The 25143-nt window shown below is 43.8% G+C and overlaps 2 protein-coding genes across 2 annotated transcripts; one reads left to right on the top strand and one right to left on the bottom strand.

Moving 5' to 3' along the window:
• The first annotated feature begins 944 nt into the window (after positions 1-944).
• LOC125892463 (CTTNBP2 N-terminal-like protein) lies at positions 945-19652 on the top strand. The gene is made up of 5 exons (XM_049582494.1): positions 945-1052; positions 4476-4583; positions 15074-15325; positions 15853-15960; positions 17108-19652. The coding sequence occupies exons 1-5, from the start codon at positions 1047-1049 to the stop codon at positions 18416-18418; spliced, it is 1785 nt and encodes a 594-aa protein (XP_049438451.1). The 5' UTR covers positions 945-1046; the 3' UTR covers positions 18419-19652.
• Positions 19653-19725: 73 nt separating this feature from the next.
• On the bottom strand, positions 19726-24827 carry capza1b (capping actin protein of muscle Z-line subunit alpha 1b). The gene is made up of 10 exons (XM_049582496.1): positions 24696-24827; positions 23036-23099; positions 22837-22888; positions 22566-22629; positions 22267-22473; positions 22092-22171; positions 21782-21860; positions 21610-21681; positions 21407-21469; positions 19726-21251 (listed from the first exon to the last, which is right to left on the bottom strand). The coding sequence occupies exons 1-10, from the start codon at positions 24732-24734 to the stop codon at positions 21111-21113; spliced, it is 861 nt and encodes a 286-aa protein (XP_049438453.1). The 5' UTR covers positions 24735-24827; the 3' UTR covers positions 19726-21110.
• Between the last annotated feature and the right edge of the window lie 316 nt (positions 24828-25143).

The raw sequence follows: 25143 nt of genomic DNA, 5'->3' as shown, positions 1-25143 counted from the left end.
AAACTGCTGTGTAAATCTTTGTCGTTCAGCAACAATGGCTGTGTGCAATTTAGAGCAGATCCTTGAACAAAGAAATCTCGTCTATCAGGTTTCTGTTCCCGCTTTTGCAATAAATCCAGGTCTTAAAAAAAGGTATTAGAGACACAAAAGAGGAAGATGTAAATAACAAAGATAAGACTATTCAATGCAAACCCTCACCTTGTTCTATTTCACTGAGTAACTGGCTTAGTTTTACATGTTAAGACATTGCTTCAAGGTGCTGGATCCCATCATGACCCTTCATAATGTTTGAAACAATTTGCACTTTCTGCTATTCCATTTCTCTATTATAATGTTATGAATGCATCATATGAATTTTACATCTGCAAAGTGACAGTGAGCTAAATTAGACAGATTTGATTGATCCAAGTGCTGCAAAATCAGACATAGACTAGGTTGCGATACTGTCATTTGGCCATTAGGGGGCGGTGAAAACCAGTGAGAGACGATGCAAACCCTCCTCCCTACGAGGCGTCATTTTTTAGGCAAATTTTGAGAAATAGCCTTATTTATGAGTTTTCATTGCAAATTAAAAGATGACCTGTGCAGGAGCATATTTTGCAATGACTTATTATTCAGAATGTTTCTTCACTGTAGTTTTCAGACTATAATAATAACATTTGGAGTGCACATATACACCTAAAACTTATAAACTACTGTCATAATTAGTGAAAATGCAATTACAGTGTCAAATCTGCAAACACTGAGGGAGGAAATTAACCCTGAGCCACCCGGGTGGGAGGAAACCAACACTGGACGTCCTAAACAAAGAGGTTTATCCCACAGAGTCGGGAACGCCCTAATCCCCGCCCCCTAGAGAAAATCCCGCCAGCCATTGGTCAGAATGTCGCACTACGCCCCTCTGATTGGCTGGCGGCCTCGTCACTGAACGTCTGTTGTTCGCAGTCGCCTCAGAGCGCCTGTGACAGTGGACTGCTTTGATTCATGCTGTTGTGGAGCCTCCTTTTTGGATTTGGAGAACAATTAATGCGAGCAGAACAGAGCGCATGAAGGTATGTTCACACGGAAAGGTTGTGGGAAATGTGGCTACATGGCTTCCAGAAATGAAGCCTCCAATTTGGTTGTTTTTTATTTTAGTGTAGAAGCAAAATGCAAAAGTCCATAGACAGGTTTCTGACCCAACCTGATTTTTGCTCGGTATGCGTGGTGCTTTGCCATTTCTGGTTAGGCTAAGTGAAACTTTACAGGTAAGACTGCGCTAAATAATAATGCTAACATTATATTTCGAGTAAAGATAAGAGTAACAATCGCTGAGAAGCAGCTGGTCTCATGTTGAGTTCATTTTCAGGCTAATGGGTGTGAGTACTTCAGTTCACATTGATGCAGTATTGATTTGACCATTATCACTCCAGGCAATCCATATAGGAAATGGCTAATTTGGTGTTTCTGTGATGTCTGTGACATTTAGCAGTTGAAGTCAATGTTGCCAACACGGAAAATAATGACAGTCCCTTGTGTCAGACAAAGGCCCAGGACGGCAGGTGGATCCTCTGCTGCTCCTGAGCAACTGCTGGGATCATTTTTATTGCTGTGAACACACTGAGCAGCCACAGAACTGATCCTTCCTGGTTACTGAGTGACGTCTAACCCAGACTTTGTTAGGTTCCTGAGAGAGATGACTGCAAAGGGAAAAAAAGGGGGAGGAAAACAGTCAATTGTGTCTGATTTCACACAAGCATGGAGACATCTTTATAGACTTGTAAAACTGGCTTGATCATCATTTGCTGCTTTGCATACACGTACCATTTCTTGACAAGACCATTAAAATGCCAGCAGGTTTTTAGTTCATCACAAAGCCAAACTGCAACGCTGCCATTTGAAACCACGCAGCAGAGGGGGATTCAGGGACTTACTCTTGAGAGATGCTTCCCATGGTGTGGGCATCCCTGGAATGTTGGGATGATTTTCCATGGAAGCTGATTTACAGATATCGGGTGACCCATGGTGATTTTTGCCTACATTGACAGCCAGTAACTCAAACACACACACACACACACACACACACACACACACACTAATATCTAACTTGTATCAGTGTTTGTGTGTGGTGTGTTTGGCCACAATTTAATAGCCAGAAAATGACTAGTGACTCACACTTTGTTGCTTTGCTGTAAATGCGTGGTGAGCCACAGAATGCAGTGAGGAATTTGGACGTTGCTGAGAGAAAGTAAACAGCACACTTGAGATTCAACCTTTGCTGGCAGTAAAGAGGAGAGGAGAGATTTGTTTAAAGAGAAGGTGAAGACAGTTGCTTTCACTTTTAACGCAGGAGGGTGACAAAGGAGTAGGGAAAAAACACAACAAATGAAACTGAATGACTGAATGGAATTGAATGCAGATCCTATCTATCCATGTGATAGATAGTGGGTGGCACGGTGGTGTGGTGGTTAGCACTGTCGCCTCACAGCAAGAGGGTTCCTGGTTCAATCCCAGGTGCGGAGTTTGCATGTTCTCCCCGTGTCAGCGTGGGTTTTCTCAGGGTACTCCGGCTTCCTCCCACAGTCCAAAGACATGAAATTTCAGTTAATTGGTGACTCTAAATTGTCCGTAGGTGTGAATGTGAGTGTGAATGGTTGTCTGTCTCAATGTGTCAGCCCTGTGATATCTGGCAACCTGTCCAGGGTGTACCCTGCCTCTCACCCAATGCCAGCTGGGATAGGCTCCAGCCCCCAGCCCCCAGCCCCCCCCACGATCCTCAAGAGGATAAGCAGTTAGAAAATGGATGGATGGATGATAGATAATGGGCGGCACAGTGGTGTGGTGGTTAGCACTGTCACCTCACAGCAAGAGGGTCCCTTGTTCGATCCCAGTTGCGGGAGCCCTTCTGTGTGGAGTTTGCATGTTCTCCCCGTGTCAGCGTGGGTTTTCTCCGGGTACTCCGGCTTCCTCCCATTTTGTCATTAATTGGTGACACTAAATTGGCCGCAAGAGGGTTCCTCGTTTGATCCCGGGTGCGGAGTTTGTATGTTCTCCCCGTGTCAGCTTGTGTCTTCTCTGGGTACTCCGTCTTCCTCCCACAGCCCAAAGACATGCAGGCTGGGGATAGGCCCTAAATTGGCTGTAGGTGTGAATGTGAGTGTGAATGGTTGTCTGTCTCTATGTGTCAACCCTGTGATAGTCCTGGCGACCTGTCCAGGGTGTACCCCTACTCTTGCCCAATGTCAGTCCGTGACTCTCAAGAGGATAAGCGGTTAGAAAATGATGGATGACAGATAATGTTCTGTATCACCAGAGGAACAACCCTCTACTAGAGTTGTTCTTGCAGCCCAACACCTTACAAAGACACTTAAATGTGGATTTATCTCACACAGATTGTACATCAAGTATGCATCCTGCACACTGTAAACTCTTAAAGGGGAGCTGCATTTTGTGGATCCACAGAATGTTTGTTCTCTCTTTTATACCCAAATTAGCCTTTTGCTATTGTAGTGTCCTCTGTTCTGAAACAGAAGATGTACCCATGTACTCAGAACATTCCCCTGGATGCTCTCAGTGTGAAATATCTAGACCATCTTAACCAATTCATTGTCTGTGGAGCAGCTCAAGTCCAAATTGTTCAAGTTAACTAATATTTTTGTGCTGTCTTAGACCATACGAATAACATGTATAAATTGTGTAAATGGGCGTAGTTCCCCTATAAGGCATCCTGTGCTGAGCTTTGTTATTTGACGTCAGTTTGTTGAGAGAGAACGCTATAATATGTAAGAGAACTGGCGATCATCAAAGCTGCCATTATCTGACATCCCAGTTTGCTCGTACCTTGTCAAACACATGATTAACACTGAGGAGCAGCCGCACCACTACAAGGGACTGATAACAGCCTGAGAGCGACTTCACCCATGATGAAGTCAACTGTGTTTAGTCTTTCTCTTGATTTTAAGGATGACATCAGCTGTGTGAGCTGTGTTATGTCTGAACCCTATGACTATGACTGGACCTAGCTGATGAATCACAGGATACAGTGGAAGGAGTGCAGGGTGGCTGATACCTTAAGAGATGTCTCAAACCATCACATTCGCCCAACACTGGCGATATTCGGAGCATACTGAATCTTCGCAGAGGGAACCGAATGGAGCAGACAACTGTCCTCAGTCCCTCAGCAACTTAACATGCAGATATGCTAATGACTTCCTGTTTATAACCCTGAGCACAACCCAGTGAGGCCACAGATGGGACCCCTAGTCCCATCCTATATCAGCTCTGTGCCACTCACTGACAAAATGCACTCAGACAAGCCGCTACTAAGTGCTATACTACACATAAATCCATTCATAACACCCAGTAGAATTGTATTTCTGGACTAAGTAGATCATTCTGACTGCATTTTATGTTCATTTGCTTCTTTTATGTAATAGAAATTACCAGTAAGGACTACTTCTATCTCTTATTCCCCCTTACCTGCTCTGTTTTCTCAGGATGAGAAGATGAATGTGGAGGCTCTAAGCAGAGCAGAGCTGCTGACTCTCCTCAGTGTCCTGGAGGGAGAGCTGGAGGCTCAGGATGTGGTCATACATGCCCTCAGGGTGAGTTGGCCACTACATGTGATACACACAAATCCCCCAACTGACACTTTCATACACATCACAGAACACCTCACATTAATTTATCAGCCATAGCAACATAATAATAACTGGAAAATAATATGATACTCATCCCAGCAAGAAACCTATTAAAGGGATACTTTGCCAGTTTTCAACCAGCTCTGTATCATAAATGTAGTGTGGGTAGTATGTGTAAATGAACACCGTCCCTCCATCTTATCAGCGCCCAGATCTCCCTGCTCATCTCTCAGCTCAAATCACCGGCTCTAGGGCTTTTGCTTGAACTACAGATTGTACTTCTGCTTTTTTATATGCCTGTCACCATGGACACCAAGAGCATAGAAGCGGATCGAGAGAGAGACGCACCCCTCTTTTTCTCTTTCTCGCTTAAACTCAAACCAAACTGCGATCAAACAGTAAAACTAGGAGATGCTAACAAAATATAAACCCAGATTCTGTTACTGAATTGCCTATTCTTACCTATAATGTCCGTGGAAACATATTTTAGTTCACTGTTTGGCTGTAATAGGAGAATTTGTGAACAGTAATAGGGTGCCACACTATTTCCTGTATTGTAAAAATGGAGGCTGAAAAACTGATATCAAGGGGTAAAATTAGTGCTAATCGAATATGGACCAATATTCTGTCACTGCGTTGTCTATTTCTAGTCTACAATGTTTTAAGAAACATATTTTGACTAACCCACCAGCGAGAGCATTTAGGTGCGGCGCAGTGCATTCTGGTAGTGGTGGGTTTTCTACCTCTTGAGCTAAAGCGAATGGCACAGTCCTTTTCCTCTGCTTTCCTCTGCTTTTTTCACGTAGCATCGATATCAGCGGTATTTGTGTCCTTCTTCTGCATAGCCTAGTTTTATGAAAAGACCGTCTTTCCAGCTGTGAAATACTTCTTTAAATAAAACACAGTCTTTTGTCTGTCTGTACCGAAGACATCCTCAGACACTAAAATTAACCTGTTTCAGCATGACACCCCCCCCCAAAAAGAATGTGAGCTAGCAGGGAGGGGATGTGTAAACAGGAAGCAAAGGAAACAGAGCTAGTAAAGACAATGGCACAGGAGTCATTCTGATTTCCCAGGCCCCTTTTTTCCACCAGAGCTACAACATTCTTACTAGTCAGACCAGTTGAAATATGCGTTTCTTATTTTCAGCTTTTTTGTTTAATTCAGGTACTAGTCAGACCTGAATATGTCCACATTGTGTCTAGACCCGGTTCAGACAGACTGCAGCTCATACCTGGTGCCTTAAGTAACTGTTTGTGGGCAAGTTTATTTTAATCTGGGAAACTCCCATTGCTGCTGAGCAGAAAGAAGATTTTGGTGGCTGTTTGGCACTTTGCCTCGGGTACATACATCAAACCTTTTTGGAGAGTTTTTTGGCTCTGGCAAATCAGCGGTATCCAACTGTGTTTTGAACGCTAAACAGACTCCGGAGATGACAAGGCAGTCTTTCAAGGCAGTCGGAGATGAATTAGCATTAATGCAATGTGCATCTCAGACATCCCTTGAATGTTTTAAGCTACATTGTCCACTTGGACAGCTTGAATCAGCCAAGTGCACATTGTGAACAGCACCTCAGACATCATCCAACAACAACCTTAAATCCTCAGTTTTGTGCAGCTCATTCATTCATATTCAAGTGAAAGAGCATAGCCTTCCTTCAGCTACAATGCTTTGCAGTGTTTGAGTCTAGTCTGATTGGCTCTCTCCGTGCCCCCGGCTGCTTTTCACACTCACGGCCGCAGCAGCTGCTCCATGCTTGGATGAAGCCGCTTGGACCCTGAATGCTTGACTCATTGTCTGAAATAGTGATTGAGGTTGTTTTAAGGACAAGTAGCAGCCATGACTGTCTTGTTCTAACGAACAGGCCTTAATAGTGAAGTTTATCTAGCAAGCAAGCGAGGCTGTAGTCATGAGAGAATTTCAGCGCCAGGGCCTGAAGGGAAGCCGATCTAACCGCACCAGCTCAGCTGCATCTTTGATGGCAGTTGTCCAGATCAGAGGCAGGTCGGGTTTGCCCCAAACTTGATGCACACAGTCATTGCCCTTAGGACTAATGTACAGTCACCATGCTGTCTGTATTTATTCCTTTTTCCATATCTCTAGCTATACTGCTTGTTTTCCTATCCCTCCTTCCCTCCTTCTCTCTTCCTCACACAGTCACATTACGGGGGGTCTTTCATGTTTGACCGTGACCCATGTCCTGTCTGCCCACTCGCTCACACACATACACACACACATGCCATGGTGGTCTCTGGTGGGCCAGTAAGAGGCTGCAGTGTTTATTGTGGAGAGGATGTACAGAGTTGTAGGCTCAAATCACTTACTTCCCCTGTTCCCACTGGGGGCCTGCACACCAGTTTTACTCACTGGTCCACACCATGATAGATTGTGTGCAGACATGCGGCTGCAGAGGGGAGCGTCAAGGATTGATAAGAGGCAAATGGGCCCAATATTGAGCTCTGTGTCTGTGCATTAATTTGGCACCTAGGAAGTGTTTGTATGGTCTGTCTTTCTCTGTCTTTCTCATTTTCCCACTGGGATTTTTCCCTGGATCTCGATGTGTTTTTTTCTTTTCGCCCTATTCTCAGCTTTGTCAGCTCACATGCCACATCAACCAAACCCAGTGTGTGTCAATAGTGTTTACTCGTATGTAAGGGCAGATAAGAAAGGCAAAAGAGGCTCTTGAATCCTCGCCACTCTATTCCAACTTTAAATATTTTCCCCTCTCAGCAGCAAGTACTTGGGATGCCTGCACACTGCTCAGGACAACCGCATTCAGGCGCCTTATTAACCCTTTCTTCACCCGAAACCCCTAGAGACTTGGAACAGTATCAGCGTTTGCTCACTTGCAAGATGTCGTCATTTTTGAGACTTGTCTCTACAGTTTCTTGACTGTACTGTTTTTAAGTTCTCAGCGCTAACGAGACAGATAAGCAGTTTTACCAGAGGGAACATTCCTGAGAACATGACACCCGAAACAGGTCCTGCATTCCAACAGGAGTGGCATATCTTTTGAGTTGATGATTGTCTATATCTATACAGGAACTAATGCTATTATTATCTCCTCTCTGTCAGGCACACATGGCATAAATCCAACATAGAGCAGGTTCTCAGTAGCTCAAAGGAATGCCAGTTAAAGCTATGAAAACAGACCTACACCTGCCATTTAAATCCTCCGCTCTGAAGGCAGTTCTTGATTGTTCTCGAGCTACTTTGGAGACACTGAGTAAACAAGTGAAGACGGTGGGAAACAAACTTGATCTCTGAATATAAGACTTTGCGGTCTCGAGAACATGTGGCTGTTAATGTTGCCGCGTGACAATGGATTGAACTGTTTTTGTTGTCGTACCCAGGCCGTCTGGTCAGTGTGGTTAAAATGTTGCAGTCATGCTCAGCAGGGCCTGTCTTGTTTTCCACATGATGTCATATCCTGTAATCCTAAAATGCTTTGTCTATTTTTGCAGGCTGACGTCTTTTCCCGACTCCATAAAACAATGGGGCCTGGCCAGAATGTGCTATTCAGATAAGATTGTATATTCTGTTCCTCAGCAAGAATCACTGCCCAATTTGGACATGTTGTTACGATCGGTTAAGGGAGTATATGCTAAAAAAAAGAGCAGAAACTACACAGACGGTGTGCTTAAAAGCAAAGCCTTGTAATGTACACTAGTTTCTGATGTCAAGGAAGTGCTTCCATATCAGCAGCCTGAGCCCGAGGCCTGAGAGAGTAAAGCTCCCTGACCTGAAAATGCTGAGATGACATCAAATGTTACCTTCCTGCTTTTATTCTTAAAAACAGGTGCACAGACAAACACCTACACGCACCATGTCACATTCACAGCAAAGATTAGTACGTTTGAGAGAAACGATTGTTTTTGTTTCCCCTTAGGATGCCTTTTTATGGTAGCCTGCTTGAAAATAAAGCATCATATCTGTAATGGTAACGAGCTCCACCCTTTGCTGCTGTTTGCACTGAACAGCAGATTATTTGCCAGCTACAAATAGAATAGTGATGTAGGAGGTCAGTCTGAGATAAGAAAAATCACTGCTTTCCCAACGCAGTTTGTGCTTGTGTTGGCGTTGGTGAAGTATTGAGTTTAATTTTTGACCCAAGAAATGCCGGAGCACTTCCTTGTTTCACCCAATGATATGTCATGCTTCTCTTAAAACATTGCCTGACCAAAGGGTGAGAGCACCTGCTCCCATGTTTCATCACTAACCACTGATGATAGCGTCTGAGGCAGTTAAACATTACTTGCGAGTTGTCTCGTCGCACAGCCCATAAAGTAAAGTGAGGCTTTGTTTGGCATCTTCCCAGTTATGTTAGTGCCATCTGTGTTTAATGTGTGGGTGGGAGGTGTGGAGGGTACGGCTTGAGCCTTAAGCACACACCTTAGCTTACACTTGAAAAAGCACACACTTAAAATCTCATCTTTCTCTCCCACTCAGAAGTGTCTCCCTCTCACTCTGCTGTGTGCTCTGCACCATCTGCATGAGACACCACTGTATGTTCTGTTCTGTAGAGACTGATGTGGCCTGCTTTGCACATAATGTCACCCCCAGTTTGTGCTTTTGGTGAACTTCCTGGATGGTAAATGTACACATTTGGATGTATTTGTCATGATTTTAACAAAGCATTTAATGACATCAGTGATACAGAGCAACATGTGCAAATGGCTTATTCTCACCAGTTATTCATTTCTAATACTGATTAACCTCCAAGGACAATTTGTACAATCTGAGTGAGTTCTCAGGAATTGCAGGTGAATGCCCAAACCAGGTACAGTACACCAGGTCGATTCAGGACCAAAATGACAAATGTTCTCGTCATGGGAACATCACTTAAAAGGAACTACGCTCATTTTCAAAATTCATATATGTAATTCTTATGGTCTAAAACAGTTGAAAATATTAGTGAACATAAACAACTCCAAATCCAAAAGCTAGAGTGCCAAAAGTTTTAATTCAACCTTTATTTGCCCAGAAAGTCCCATTGAAATTGCAAATCTTTTTTAAAAGAGAGACCTGGCCAAGGTAGCAGCCAATCAACACACATTTAGAATGCAACAAATCCACAATAAAACAACAACTACAAGAAAAACAAGCACATGTTTCTGTCACCACATTCTTTATGATGCCCTTAAATTCGTCGATGGTTATAATGCTGTGTCTCAAATCGCATACTTCCCTTAGTACACTTGTATGTCGTATACTATTATTGGTGTAGTGCGCAAATTTCGACAGGGTAGTGTTGTCTCAAACCAAACACAGCCGTTGTGCGCTTACCGCAAATGACGACCGCAAATTAGCTAGTTAGCAAACTAGCATTAGCATCCGTTATCATTCCAAATCATTACAGACTGCTAAATTAGCCCAATAAACATACTGCTGGCTTATATCCGACAACAGTATAGTGGTGCTTAGTGCAAAAAACACATGTATAACTTACATTTGTACAATGCAGTGATGTTCACGGTCGCACAGTCCTTGGCCGCTATTTCCAGTTTGAAAAGTGGTCCCTCCCCTTCGGCTACGTAGTCAAGATGGCGACCATTGAGGGCCAGAAGTGTCCATAGTTCTACACTGAACTTCTTGACCATTTTGAGTGCACCATCCGGGTACTCATAGTGCACTGCATTTTTCCATACCTCTCAGTGTGAACGCACTTACGCGCTCAAAATATTAAGTGTAAGTACAGAACAAGTGTTTCTAATTCTAGATCTATTTGAAGATTGTTCCATGTCCGAGGTACGGAGTAGGAGAATGCTAGCCTGGAAATCCAGACTCAAATCTAGAAAGATTTTGAGTCTGGCCCTCACTGATACGGGTGGCACTAACTGAGGCATTTCAAATGCCGCTGCACGCAATTGGATAGCACGATGACCAATTCATTGCACTAAGCCCCACTATTTGCCAAACAGTGATGATATATTGATATATTATGCTTTTGCAGTATCCCGTTGGCAAAACAGCAAAAACGTCCTTCCTGGAAACGAAGGCTTCTAGGGCAGTCTTCTGTTCCTCTCTCAGGGAAAAAGATAAGTGTAGTTGGCTTAGCGTTTCTTCCAAAGCTAAACTGAATGGATGCTGTCCTTCAGCAGCTGCCATCTTGGCTGTTTACTTTTTGACTCCTACTGCGCAGCGCCATTGTCATCATGTTACGCCCGCCCAGAGCCCGCCTCTGTCAGATAGGCTGATCTGATTGGTCCGATTGGCAATTCGGCGGGCTCTGCTCGTCGGGGCCAGATCCCCATGCAGTGCAAATTTGAATTTGCTAGGGGTGGGGCATCTGGATTTCCAGGTTAGGAGAATGCAGTTTTCCCCAGATGTGTTAAAACCCAGGACACTTTGGAAAGCAACCACCTGGAGCGTAGCTGGTAACTACCAGAGCTGACACACATAAGAGTGCAGAGGTAGTTTGCCCAATATTGCTTTATAGATGAAAATATACCGGTGCTGTTGTCTGCAAATGATCAATGATGTCCAACCCATCAAATCATAAAGAACGCAGTACTTTTACTTGATGACATCACAAGTTTGAGACTTTTGTCTGGTCTCTGGCGTGTCTGAGAGAGAGTAGCTCCTGCTCACAAATATTGATTGAACTTTCTTAGACCTTGGAAATAACATATTGTGTTCCCCTTCAGTGAGAGTGTATGTTTATGTGAAGAGATGTCAGGACACAAAACTGCTATAATTAATACTTTTTAAATACATAATGTGAATTGAGTCGCTGCAAGTGTCAGACCCACAGAGATTTATCACCCAACTTTCTCTTGCACTATAGTTTCACTTTAAGCCTCACAGCCTCCGTATGATTATGATCTTGTTGTACAGCACTCCATTGTCACACATTTGCCTTTTCACTTGTTCAGTTCCTCTGAATCTATTAATGCTGCTTTAAGTAGGTACATTTGCAGTTTGGTTTTTCCCAAGACAATACTACATACTCTTATCCTATCAAAGTGTTGTGCAGATAATGATTATATTGTCCTCAGTGGCTGGTTAGCTAGTCATTAGTCCCCAGCACCAGGCTGTCACAGCAAACTCCATTTCTAGTGCTCAGCCGGCCGGAATGTGATATGATATTATTTTTATGGTAATTGTTTTACATTTTCTCGACTGGTGCCTCAGAGAAAGACTTCATAGTTTAAATATAATTGGTGTCCAGAGCTGGTCTTAATACAAAAAGTTGAATGAGTAAATTGAATCTTATTGATAGATAATGAAAAACAAGCAGGAGCTTTTATCCTGGCTTGTAGTCACTATCTCACTTTCCCATTTTGCATTTCCCTTTTGTAATTTCTTAATGCTCTAATGACCAGCACCAACAAAATGGGTCAGAGCCCTCCGTGTCTGTTTGAGTTTGCAGCCTCACCAGCTCTGTTAAATCAGATGCGACTGCCAGTGGATAGATACCTCTCACCTGCCAAGGCCTGTTTTTCAGCACTGCTGACAAGTGGGCCATTGACGATATGTCCTTCTCCACTATTAAGTAGAGCAGAGTAGCCATCCACTCCCCTGGGAGAAAACTGCACTACTAAAGTCTTACACCCTCATCCAACACTGAAGCCAGAGACATAAATCTGAACAAGATCCAACACCAGAGGGTCTGCGGCTGACCCACTGTCGTCTTTTGTTGTCCTCGTTGTTTACTTAACATCTCAGCCTGTCTCCTTTTCTCCTCTTAGACAATTACCCGGCAGTGTGCTTCTCTTGCACTGCTGATTTATTATAAAGAGTCTGGATAAGTAAACTCCTTTTTAGGGGGGGTTGAAGTAACAGAATAAAACTAAAAGACACCCTAATACACATTAATTTTGCTGTTTAACAACAGTAAAATGTCGGAGCATCCTGATGCATTGTCCCCTGTCCTCTTGTTGCTTGCACGGGACTCCTAAAGTTCCATGAAATAAGCTTTTCATATCTGACAGGTCTGGTCCTGCTGTCCTTTTGTCTCTGTGTGCCTAACGGTTCATCTGAAGAGAGGACTAATTCACCAGGAAGGCATACTTTTCACATAACCCCCTCTGCAAAGCTTCAGGATTTGAGATGTTGCCCCGGAGACAGCCAGTTATGCAGCATGGTGTGCAAAAACATACACCAGCTGCGTACTCACAGATGCACACGCATGTAGATATATGCATGCATATGTATTCATCCTCGTTCTGATTGCGTGTACATTTTTTTTCTTGCACCTGCAGTATTATTTAGAAGTCAGATTAAGGGCTAAACTGTACATTTGTAACAGGAGATATGCACCCAGTACCATTCAGAGCTGCTGACTTCATTGTGTGACAGTCATTACAGAGGCTCTCTAAGGTAACAGGACTCCTTGGCTCTTCTCAGCTCACACAAGGGCATGATTGTGCCTTGCGGCTGTAGGTAACTGACTGACAGAATTTTTTCCAGGTGAAAAGCATCAGGTTGTCTTTCACACCTCATTACAGCTGCGGGAATGCATTAGAGGATACACACTGTTGAAGGAGGCAATGCTCAAACACGCTGTAGTGCACATGTCTCAATAGCTATGCTGCATGAAAATGCAGAGGAATTCTTACGTACTCCATGCAGATTAATTATTGATTATAAAACAATGAATTAATAGCGTGTAATATATTCCTTCCCATGCCTTAGTGGTAGAAACATTTGTCGTCAGTAGTGAAACAGAAATGAGAGCTTTCCAGCACAGAGGGTTTGCTTGTTGTGCCTTCTCATAAAGGAAAGCACACTCTGTCATTATGATCAGAACTATCCCTAGAAAACCACAGGAGACCAGACCCTAGGCTAGATCCACTACACACACACACACACACACACACACGCACACACACAATCCAATCTCAGCCTGGCCCTTAATAGCCTGTTTGAACAGTTATTTAACTCAGGAAGCTGCAGTTTTGTCTCCAGCGAGATGGCAAAGCTTTACGGCTTTACTCCAAAGCCCAGCACACAAACACATGCACACAGCCACAGGTACATGCACACACACTGGCCTACACACACATTCATATTTTCAAATAACAAAGTGGGAAAAAGAGACACTGGCGTACTACACACACTCATACCTACTCTCACACATTTGAAGCCTGCTGGGTCAGGCATCGAGACAATGCCTAAGATTGAAGGCATTGAGACAGTGTCTTTGTTCAAGTCCTGTAATCTCTTCGCTGAGGGTCGCATTCTTTGTTCAGCCAGAGAGAGAGCCTCAAATACAGCCTCCTTACTGATGCCCTCAGGGTGTGAGTGTGTATTTGTGCTGCCACAGTGTGAGAGCGTGTGAGAAAAAGAGGCTGACAGAGAGGCGGAAGTAGAAAGAGGCATTTTTCTGAGAAATGATGATGAACAGTCCGAGGAATGCAGTGCCATGCGTGTTTGGGCAGGGAGGCAAAAGGGGGGGGGGGGGGCAGAGGACCGGGGTGTCTGATGAGGACTGCATGGAGAGACGGCGACGGGTGTCCCGAGGGCACGTGGAGTGAACCCTGTGGCTTGTGCTGACATCACTAGCAGCACCAGCTGACCGCGCATGCCTCCAGAACTAAAAACTACTCACTGTATGCAGTTAATGAGACCTCCCGATGATATATCAGGGCGACCCGGAGTGAGGTCGACAAGGCCCTGTCACGTGTCACTTCACTGCTTGTCATTCTGGCCTGTTTCTCTCAAAGGAGCCTGAATAGCGTGTGGTAAATGGAAACTAATTTAGCTGCCTGTGTTTCGTCCCTCGGGATGTCATTTTTACCCTGAAACGAGTGTGCTATCACTTTATATTACATTATTTTGTTTTTGGTTTAGGTATAATCTAACCTCTTCATTAGAAACAGCTGTGTGTAGAAGTGTGTGTGTGTGTGTGTGTGTGTGTGTGTGTGTGTGTGATTTCATGGCCCAGTCCTTCACCCCTGCATCCCTGGGGAGGAGTTAACATCTGCCCCTGGTGGGGGTTGCACAGCCGCGCCTCACCTCTTTGTGTTTGGGTTTAGGGAAGAGACCATCTGCTTGTGCTCACACTGACAATAACATCACTCCACGCTGATTTCCTGCTCACACAGACACACACTCACTTCTGAGTCTATGTCCAGTGGTGATATGATGCGTAAAAGTCTCTTCTCTTCATACAGTGTGTTTGTGATGAGTTTGTGTTTTTCTTGGCACTGACAGCTGGGCCTCGTGTTATCTTCCTAACACATTGCGTCCTGTGCTTGCAGTGTGGAAAGGAGACCTCATCATGTCAAACTCATGCGCTGACATACACAAACACACTGGTCATTTTTTTCTGCTCAGTCAGGACTGAACATGTACATGGACATACAGTACATTCATGTCTTCTTCCTGTACGCCACAAGTCGACATTAAAGGCAAACACAGCTCTTGGTGAGATTCACTCCAGCACCTGCTGTTAATTGAGCAGCCAAACACTACAATAACATGTGTGCTGTATGTTTGTGTGTATCCAGGCTCAGCACAGAGATGCTTTCGTCCAGGAGCGCTACGGCCAGTATGATCTCAGCGATCCATTCCTGGCCCTGCAGCGGGACAACGAGTCCGCGGAGCGCCAGGACACGCTCACCCAGCCTCACAGGCACCTGCAGGGCCGGGCGGTGGGCCCAAACCCTCTGGCTGTGCTTAAACTGGTTATGGCTCACTGCAAGAGGATGCAGGAGAGGATGATGGGACAGCTGGCCGCTGCTGAGAGCAGACACAGGAGGGTAAGTAACACAGCCGTGAACACACATTCAATGACTTGTACAGCTCACCCGTCTTCATTTCAGATTTGCGTGTCTGGGCAATGTTGCAACCATCCTAGTGCCCAGCCAGTGTCACACTGGGGCTCACACTCGTACAATAGGCTTGTTGTGTGTGTGAATGTATGCGTGTGTCTATTTGTCTCTGTGATTCTCTCATAGACTTGGCTTGGGGGAGTGAGTGAGGCACACAGACAGCAGCCGCACCCAGTGCTTAGGGGGGATATGGAGCTTAATCACAGCAGAGCTCATAAACACACAACCTATAGACTGTCTGTGAGTGAACTGTGGCTTGATGAGGCTGATGAAACCTTGAAATGACGAAGAGGTTCTGTTTTTCAGGCTGAATAATCAGGGAGTACCTTTCACAGAAGGAAACTTCCAAGAAAAATAAATCAAAGTTTGAGAGTGTTGTCAAATTCATGCACTGAATCCTGCAACAAGAAACCTGCCTGCATGCCACGTGATTTCATTGTTCCATTGTTTGATAGATGATAGCTGATCTGGAGGAGGAGAAACGACGGCGTGCCCAGGAGTCTGCGCACAGTGATGATTTCACCTTTATGCTGCAGACTGAAAGACACAAACTGCTGCAACAGGTATGACTGACGTGTGAAAGTCACCACAAGTGCACGCGCTGTTGCACTGTGTGTGCGTGCATTTGTACGTGTTGGGTGACGTCTTAGGAAAACTGGTGCTCACAATTCTTGCTGATCGAGGAGCACATCTGGTGGAGGAGATATTTCTGTTTCCGTTTGCCCTCCCTGCGCTCCTCCTCTTTCCCTCTCCTCTGCCTGTCTGCACTGTGTCCTTCCTCACAGTGGCAGTTGTGATTTAAAACCAAGCGACTGAGCAGGGAAGCATCGGTGCACTTCCACCGTGTAACTCGGTAGGGTGGAGAGGGCTTGGTCTGTCAAAGCACAGACGCACACAGTGCATCCATATGCGCAAGCACAGGGCTGTTCCAGAGGAAACACAGGAGGAAGAGGCCATTGTTTAGTTGTCCAGCAGCCATGTGGCTTTATGGCCTCAGGAAACCTGAGATAATGGATGTCCATGTCTAATGCAAGGTCAGCTGGCACGCACACACGCTGTGAACACACACAATCAGTCACTACACAAACTCTGCACAAGGGCCTTATGTAAGAAGGGGTTCCTGAGTGTCTCCCAGTCTTCCTCAGGCTTTCCTGCCGGCGTTGTTTTTTGTACACTAATCATATACACTAGATTGTATTTCATCACCTCCCGTTTCCTCCTATTACTCATCAAAGCTTTTAAGCTGCCCAGTCACCGTCTGATGACCTCATGGCAAAGTGAACTTTCCATAAACATGCCCTGCAAGCAAATAATTATTTGATAAGGCAAAACATGAACAACTGCTTCTTTCTCTGTCTCTTCTGACTTTGAAACGGCACATTCTGTCCTTCATACACTTTCCTGATCCTGCATAATTCGAGTGGACCTGATTTAAATGCGCTTTGAATGAAGCAAATAACCCAAACAAACAAGACACTGTCAGTTACTCCCAACTCAGTTATAGTATCCACTTGTAGGGGTAAAGTGCAAATTACATATCCAAATGTGTCCTTTTCTGGGAAAACAAATGTGTTTTTCAAAAACAAGAAGGGAAAGTTTCTCATCCTGTGTTGGATCATATGTAACAAAGTAGTGTTATTTTGCCTCCTTGTGGTCAAATGTGGAAAAGCTGCCTCGCCTTGACTCGTATCTTTCTCCCTGTCTTTCTAGTTGGAAGTGCAACAAGCAACAGTGCGGAAGTTAGAGAAGGAACAAGTGCAGGTAGTGAGCCAGGCGGAGGAGTCACTGTCCCAGCAGCAGCAGCTCTCCTCGACCCTGACCCTGGAGCTCCAGAAAGCGAGCAGCCAGGCGCAGGAGGAGGCTCAGAAGGTCTCCCAACTTCGCACCTTGCTGCAAGAGGAGACCAGCGCCCTGGAGAAGCTCCGGGGTGTTCTCGAAGATGAAAGGAACAGGGCAGCCCAGCTAGAGGCCAGGTCCGAGAGGCAGCTGGCTGAGTTCGACACGGAGCGAGAGCAGCTGAAAGCCCGGATCGGCAAAGAGGAGGAGAGGAGCAGGGAGCTTGAGAGACAGCTGGAGGAGCTGCGGAAGAGGTTAACTGAAACTGGAGGATGTAAAGAGGAGGTAAAGGAGGCTGCGACAGAGGCGAAGGAATCACTTTCCCAGACGACGGTGGTGTCCACCTCCGTCCAGACTGAGCCTGACGGAAAGATAACTGTCGCTCCTAAATCGTCTTCACTGTCAAAGGTCAATGGCCATCACACACATAAAGAGATGGAGCCGACACAGGAGGGGAGAGGAGCAGAAAATGGAAGCGTGGTAGAGAATGGGGGAGTAGCACCTTTACATTCCCCTCTTCACCCTCATCCACACACTCACCCTCACTCTCCCTCCAGCACAGCCTCCTCTTCCCTCTCCTCTTCTCCAATTTCCTCCCCCGTTCTCACCAAGCGTCTGGGCAGCCCAGGCTTCCATCAATCCTCCTACCAGGCTGGTGTCAACCAGCGATTCCAGGCAGCCAGACACAAGTTCCAAAGCCAGGCCGAACTGGAGCAGCAGCAGCATGGCGGCCCTCTGTCACCCAGGGACCTCTCCCCCACCACCACCACCTCCTCCATCCCTCCCCCACTGGAGCACAGCTCAGCTAAGCAGCTGGCCCGCAACACTGTCACTCAGGTGCTGTCCCGGTTCACCAGCCAGCAGGCCGGCGTCAAGCTGGCGCCAATCAGCAGCTCTCCATTTGGTACGGACTACCGCAACCTAGCAGCCTCTCCTCCTGGGGGGAGGTCACCTTCTTCAGGGCCTCTGTCACCTGGCATTCGCTCCCCGCTCACTCCTCGCTCAGAGAGGACCCATCCTCCTCCGATCCCGCCCAAGAAGCCAGGCATGAGCCCAACTCCAGGCTCCCCAAATCACTCAGCTCGGACCAGCCTTTTCCCAGAGCTGACGGGGAACTGCGGACACAGCAACAGTGGGCAGGACGGAGCCAAAGAGCCAGACTTGGTTTTGTCGTCTAGCAGCTAACGGCCACATCGAATAAACAAACTCTTGAATAAGTCAGGCCTAAATCAGCAGTTACTGTAATAGTTATCTTTGCCAGCCCTTAAAGCAACTTTTCAGCACACATAATCAGTACGCTTCAAAGCTGGACTGGTTAAAACAGATCCCTACCTCTGTATAACAACCTGAGGAAAAATCGGAGAGAACTATTTGAAAATATAGTATATTATGATTTTTTTTTAAAATATTACTATTAACATTCCTGCCTCTATTCCTTTATATAGATTTTTTTAAGTTCTAGATTTAAGATATTTATGTTATTTTCCACTTTAACCCTTTATGAAGGGTGTTTAGAAATCATATATACTGTATATAAAGACACCAAGCTGACCTGTTTGGTTCTGAAGAACAAAATGTTAACAAGATTTCATAGTACAGTACAACACTCCTTTTTTCTTTTCCTTTAATGCTCACATTGCCAGTCCTGTTAGCATAATGCAAGACTCTTGTCAGAGGCAACACTGTATAGCGAGTAGAAGGGCTAAAATATATGAATGCATAGTTTAGCAAACACGTAGCGATCACCGTTCCACGATAAACGAGTGAGTAGTTTTTAAATGTTTTTCCAGTAAATCCTTAACACAGTTCCTGTTGAGACGGCCCATGAAAAGACTATTAGACTGTAAATAGACAAAAGAATTCACAGTTGATTTTCTATGAATGAACATCACATGCATGTGGTTTTTCTCTATTACACTTGTCATGAATACACTGAAACTTTGAAGGGAGAGCACACTTTGTACTACATTACTGTATAAAACTGTGTGTATACTTTTTTTTTTTTAATTCAGGGAAGGTTAATTTCTGCTTTACCCAAACCAAGTACTGTTTTATGATTATGTGAGATATTCCATCAGTAAAATAGCGGTGACTAAAGGTTTGCATTTTGCTACTGTAACTGTTTCTATAGTACTTTATGTGTCAAATTATTTACATACATGTAGTGTTGTGTCCTGTCCTAACAGTGCTACACGCCAGATGTTTGTCTTAGGTTTACCATGTTTTTTTGTTTGTTTTCTGGCTTTAAAATCAAGTGACTGAAATTAAATCTGCAGATTTCTACACAGTTTGAAGGGCAACATTCATCATCTGTCTCTAGTACATTCACATATCATGAACCCCTGCAACATCTAGTGCTTTTGAGAGCATGTTGTCACTTTGGCTGTTACTGTTTTAAATAAATTACCCATGCCTTAAAGTGCATAGTGTGTCATAGTTTGTCCTGTTCAAACTTGGGCAATGTTCACAATCTTCATTAACAGGCTCGCCAAGATGTTCAATCCATTTATTTGTACAACAGAATGGGGCAGTACAGTCTTGAGCTTTATAACTGATCGGCACACAGTTGTAGTATAGTGTGAGGGTTGAACACAGCACGTAGTATCGCTAACAAGTAACTGATCCAGAGTCAGCCTACTTAGACGTTATGTAACACACACAGTATGATATGGCCTTACAGAAGTCATGTGACATATACAGTATATGATCTTGCCTTTACATGGCAACTGTTTTGCGTTCACTTGGCATTGACCAACACACAAACAGTTTGTTACAGTTAAAGAGTGCAATATTCTAAGACTCCGACAACAAAAAACCAGCGTATTAAAATAGAAATTTGCATACATGGGTGGGAGGATGGAGTTCTTTACCATAGGAAAGAGATTTTGGCAAATAAATCTTGGTTAATATGAGTATGTTTTCCTTTCACAAAGGAAAAGCTGTACAGCAATGGAGGTGGTGTTGCCAGTAAGTAACAGAACGGAGAATGCATTATAGATGCAACAGCGTCAAAGTTGCCTTGTCTTAATTCAGTCATCAATGCTTGCGTGGGTGGAGACGTACATCATGGGAGCACAACAGAAAACGGGTAAACACTCCGTCAGCCCTGACAGACACAGACAAACATACAGGTGCACAGTGCAGGAACAGAGCTATGCAGAGGATTGTGCCACTCCTAAAAGTTAACGGGTAGAAATACTGTCACGTCATTAGCAATGTATAGCTAAGATGTCAGGTCAGGATTACGTTAAGCTTGGTGCCAGTTAAAATGTCATATGACTGCTTTTCAATTTCCTGTTAATGTCCCGATTACTGACGCACCTTATTTCCAATCCACCACAATGAAACAAAAACTTTCACAAAATTCAGATCCTGTCCAAAATCAAACCCTGATATGTGATGCTGTGCTTAATTTCTTTCGTCAGCTGCCTTGTGCGGTCCTGATTCTTCTCCGTGTGTGCTGAGATCTCTGCATCAGTTTAACTCAGGAAAAATATTGTAACTTCTGACACCTGAATCTCGTGAGGTCTGTGATTCCTTCGATGGCTGAGGGAAGATTTAGTTCTTTAATGTGGCAGTCCTGAGCACAGCCCTGCACACTGACCCAACACAACTCTTTCACAACACACACCCAGAATTAACCACTTTTTCCCAACCATGATTATCTCCATAACCGCAACTTCCTTACAGCAGACGGATATCTGTGCCTAATAGTCTGCAAATCTTCAGTTATACTTTTTTTTTTGTTTTTTTTTTTCTTTTATTAATTCCTTGCCCCATACTGATATAGTTTTGCTTTGGTTAGTCCTTGCGCATGTATAGGCGGGTTGTGGGCCCAGTGGAGCGTGCGTCTCCCTGGTGAGTCCCTGACCTTCGACTAGGCATTCTGCATCTCCTTGCCAATTTTGTAACTTAGGATCTTATTCCAGTCGATCTTAGTGCGTGTGACAGGCAGCTGGCGACGCAGGGCCTTAAAGGTGGTGTCAGACATGGTCTGGTAGTTCTCACTGATTGCAGTCTGAGGGAAAAAAGCGGGAGGACAAATATTAAGTATGATATTTTTTACATAATTGTATTCCAAAATGTTCATTTATCTTTATGCATGTGTCGATAAAAGTAACATCCTTTATTTTAAACACTAGTATAACATGTAGCTGATAAAAGGTAGCTTACCTGGTAGTCATTTTCTGCATTCTCAATAATATCAACAAATTCCTTGGCTGTCTGGGTTTCATTCTGTTTCAAAAAAACACACATATAGTCATCACCTTTTATCCTACTGATAGAGATCGACGACCTCTTTATTTACAGCCAGTCTTTAACTTTAAAAGCAACACAAGGATTATACCACTGCTAAAAGACTGCCGTGTACTTACAGTCACTGGTATTGATTCCTCTACCTCCTTATGGCTAACCAGCTGCACATTCCCATCTTCATAGTAGTGCACCTGGAGACAGAGAGGAACTCCATTAGTAAGCTGTAGTTTTTGAGAAATATTTCTCCTTGACTTTTCATTCACGCAGATGGCCGCACTGAATTTAATTCACCTGGATTTTCAACACTCCCACCACCTGAGCAGTGGACTGACCGATGGTAAGCTTCCACTCTGACCTACAACGACCATTCCTGTGTTAGAGACAAAAAGAGAAGCCTTATGGTTCCAAACAGACAGAAGCATCAGGACGCATACCAGAACTCAAAGACCTATTATTTCACCACTTATAAAAGAAATATATGTAAGACTGTTCAATTATAAATTTGTGATAAAGCTGTATTATAAAAATTAACCATAAATCCTAACATATATACATAAACAGATATGCTTTTAAAGATCTGTTTGCAGGGAGGTCACTATACCAGAAGTTTTTGGGTTGAAACTGATGTCCCTCAATGCAGGCTATGATCGTCTGCTGACCATCAACCGTTTTCCCATATACCTGCAACACACAGATAGTATGGGCAAGCATGGGTATGGGTAAATGCAGTCTATATTGCTTACATTACTTTTTTACCACATTTTTGTGTGTCTCACCGTGCAGACTCCAGTAGGGTAGTGCTCTTTGACATAGGCACTAAGGGAGGTATCACAGGCATCTCTCCAGCTTCTCAAGGCCGCCTCTCCTTCATATGGCTGCACGTCGCTCACCTCTTTTCTTAGGTGGTCAAAGCGGAACGCCAAACGGTTGCGGGGGTCCAGGAAGCGTCCCTGACCCAAGTCACCGTGCTCTGTGATCAGGACCTATCAATAGAGGAGAGTGAAAGATTGAAAAAGGCTGGCTTGGACACTTGCTCCTCTGGAATGAATAGGAAAGACTTAAGGATGAAACATACCGGCTCTTCGTAGCCCTCTAGTTTGGCAGGAGTAAACTGATCCATGTTGTACTGGGCAAAGGAGCTGGACAAACAGAATGGGCACAAAGGTATTGTAGGCATTCATAACATGACACCAAAATGTTTTCAATAAATATTTTCCGTTGACCATTTGAAAGAGTTGAGAGTTGAGAATATTTCCCCCATACAGTACAGAGGCTTTGGTATTTCGGGCTGAGTAATTTATGAGCATCTGAATTTCTGACGTTTGTCTTAATTGAGTGTTACTTACTGGGATGCCCCCTCCCTGAGGAGGTTGTCATTGTTGAGAAGAAGCCGCACATCTAGCGAAACAAAAATAAAGCAATGTTTGTGCAACACTCTTATAAGACAAAACAAATACATAGCATTATCAGAGACAAATTATATTATATCATACTAAAGACAGCATCATCATCATGCACATCTTGTCATAATCAGCTACTGCTTACCATTGAAGACCTCATTGAACTCTCCCGGGGGGGCATGAGTCACAAAGTTGGCCGCTATGCGGACCTGTGGAAGCAAATTAAACGCTACTGATTAATTTATCTTTCATGATAATATAACTTTCTGTGCTACAAATAGGCTACAAAGAGAGACGCTACAAAATATTAGTTTCCCTCTTCAATTGGTAAAACAAAGCTGTGCTCAGACTTCCTCAAGTCTTCCTTTAAAAAGTCAATTGTTTTGCTTTGCAGATGTTTATCTTTTGAGTATATGTGACAATACACTTTATATTCTGAGACTAATTGAGTTGAACTTCAACTATTCATAGCTGAAGTTAAACTAAATCATTCTCAGAATATGTAGGTGTGTTCATGAACTATCAGATATTCTCAATAGATAACCTATTACACATCTACAGAATAAAGCATTGAATCTCAATGCATAAACTGTTGAAATGTTACAGTTACTCTATAAACTATCTGTAGGTGGACTATCCAAATAAACTGTTACCAAATTCACTACCTACTTTGTACTTTGTTAGCAATTTGGCATCCAGTTGGAGCCTTATACACAGATGACATGATGCATTCTCAGTTTTGCAATGTCAATGATTCTTTATCCCATCATGAAGCCATTTAGACATCATGGTTTACATCTGTTCTGCTTAAACCAGATATGACTACTATATCTCAATAAACAAGTCAATCAATTACAAAAATAGCATCAAGAATGTTTTATTAAATAGACTAACGTGTAATTGTCATATTTCCATCAAAGCTTTTGTAATTTAGAGGGAAATGAAAGAGACAAAATCAAGACACTGCTTTATGAACACGGAGTGGACACTGCCTTAGACAAGACATATCTAGACTATGTGTCATGTCGCTGTAAAATCATGCCATCAATTTGCCCTCAATTTTCCCGTTGACCCTCGATGAACCTTTAATCTTAAATATCTTTCATAGTCATCGAGAGCAAATCGCCGTTCTTATTTTTAACTTTGAAACCACCCTGATTAAGTTCAGACTATAGTCTTAAATGGTAAAAGGAAAATTCAAGTAGCAGATCTGTGATTCATAATAATCTGAGCCTCCAACTGGTAATGTGTCCAGCTGCCACTGGTAGGGTGTCACTATCAGGCTCCATCTAAACTGTAGGCACCCATACCCTGATCCCAAGCCATGTGAGGCTAACAAGTATTTGAGCTGCAACTGTATCTGTTTGACCCAGAAATCCAAAGCAAAGTAACGTTAGCCGCTAATGTTAGCTAACATTACATGAGAGAAATACGTAGCCCCCCACTGTAATTACTGCACACTGGCATTGACACTGCAACGCGACTAATGGAAAGTCGAAACTTTTATTTTTCGTTAATTTAGCTAACGTTACAACCACTAACAAGTTTTCAGTGCAAGTGTCCAGTGGTTTAACCCCTCAACCAGCCTTTGATTTCGCCGCTAGCCAACTAAAAGCTTTTACTAGCATTGGCTAGTTAGCTAACAGTAGCTTAAAAACACTAGTTTATCTCATTTCGATACGTGACCAAAAACTGGCGTTACGTTTAGAAAACTTGACCGTTAATTCATGTTAACACTTAAGACGGTTGGCTCCCTGCAAATGAAAGAAAATGGCGTTGAGCAAAGAATAAAATACTCTGCAAACCTTCTCTTCATCTGACAGCGGCTCCTCAAAGTCAGCCATCTTGGCTCTTTGTGACCCCACCTACCCCGGCTGACTGACAGAGGCAGTGCGGTAGTTGACATTCACACAGAAGAAACAGAATTAATACAAGCCGCAACATAATTTTAAAATATGTTATGGTGCTTCTACATTGAATGCAACACACTCTAAATAATAACTTTGCATAAGCGCAATGTAAAATAGTATAAATATTATGGTTTACAACACAGGACGGTGTTAAAGGCACTGTTGTTTTATTCGTCTACAACTTCCTGTTGGGTGTTGCGGAGGTGATACGCCTTCAAAATAAAAGCATGGGCATATGTTACTGCTTTGAATAAACTGTGTTATCTGGTGGAAAATGTCCCATATTGTCTGGCACGTGATGTAGATTGCTGTATGCGATGTAATTATTATTATTTATCATTAT

The sequence above is a fragment of the Epinephelus fuscoguttatus genome, linkage group LG7, assembly GCF_011397635.1.
Source record: "Epinephelus fuscoguttatus linkage group LG7, E.fuscoguttatus.final_Chr_v1".
Lineage (NCBI taxonomy): Eukaryota > Metazoa > Chordata > Actinopteri > Perciformes > Serranidae > Epinephelus > Epinephelus fuscoguttatus.
Note: the sequence above shows the minus strand (reverse complement) of the source record. Positions and strands in the feature narration are given on the sequence as shown.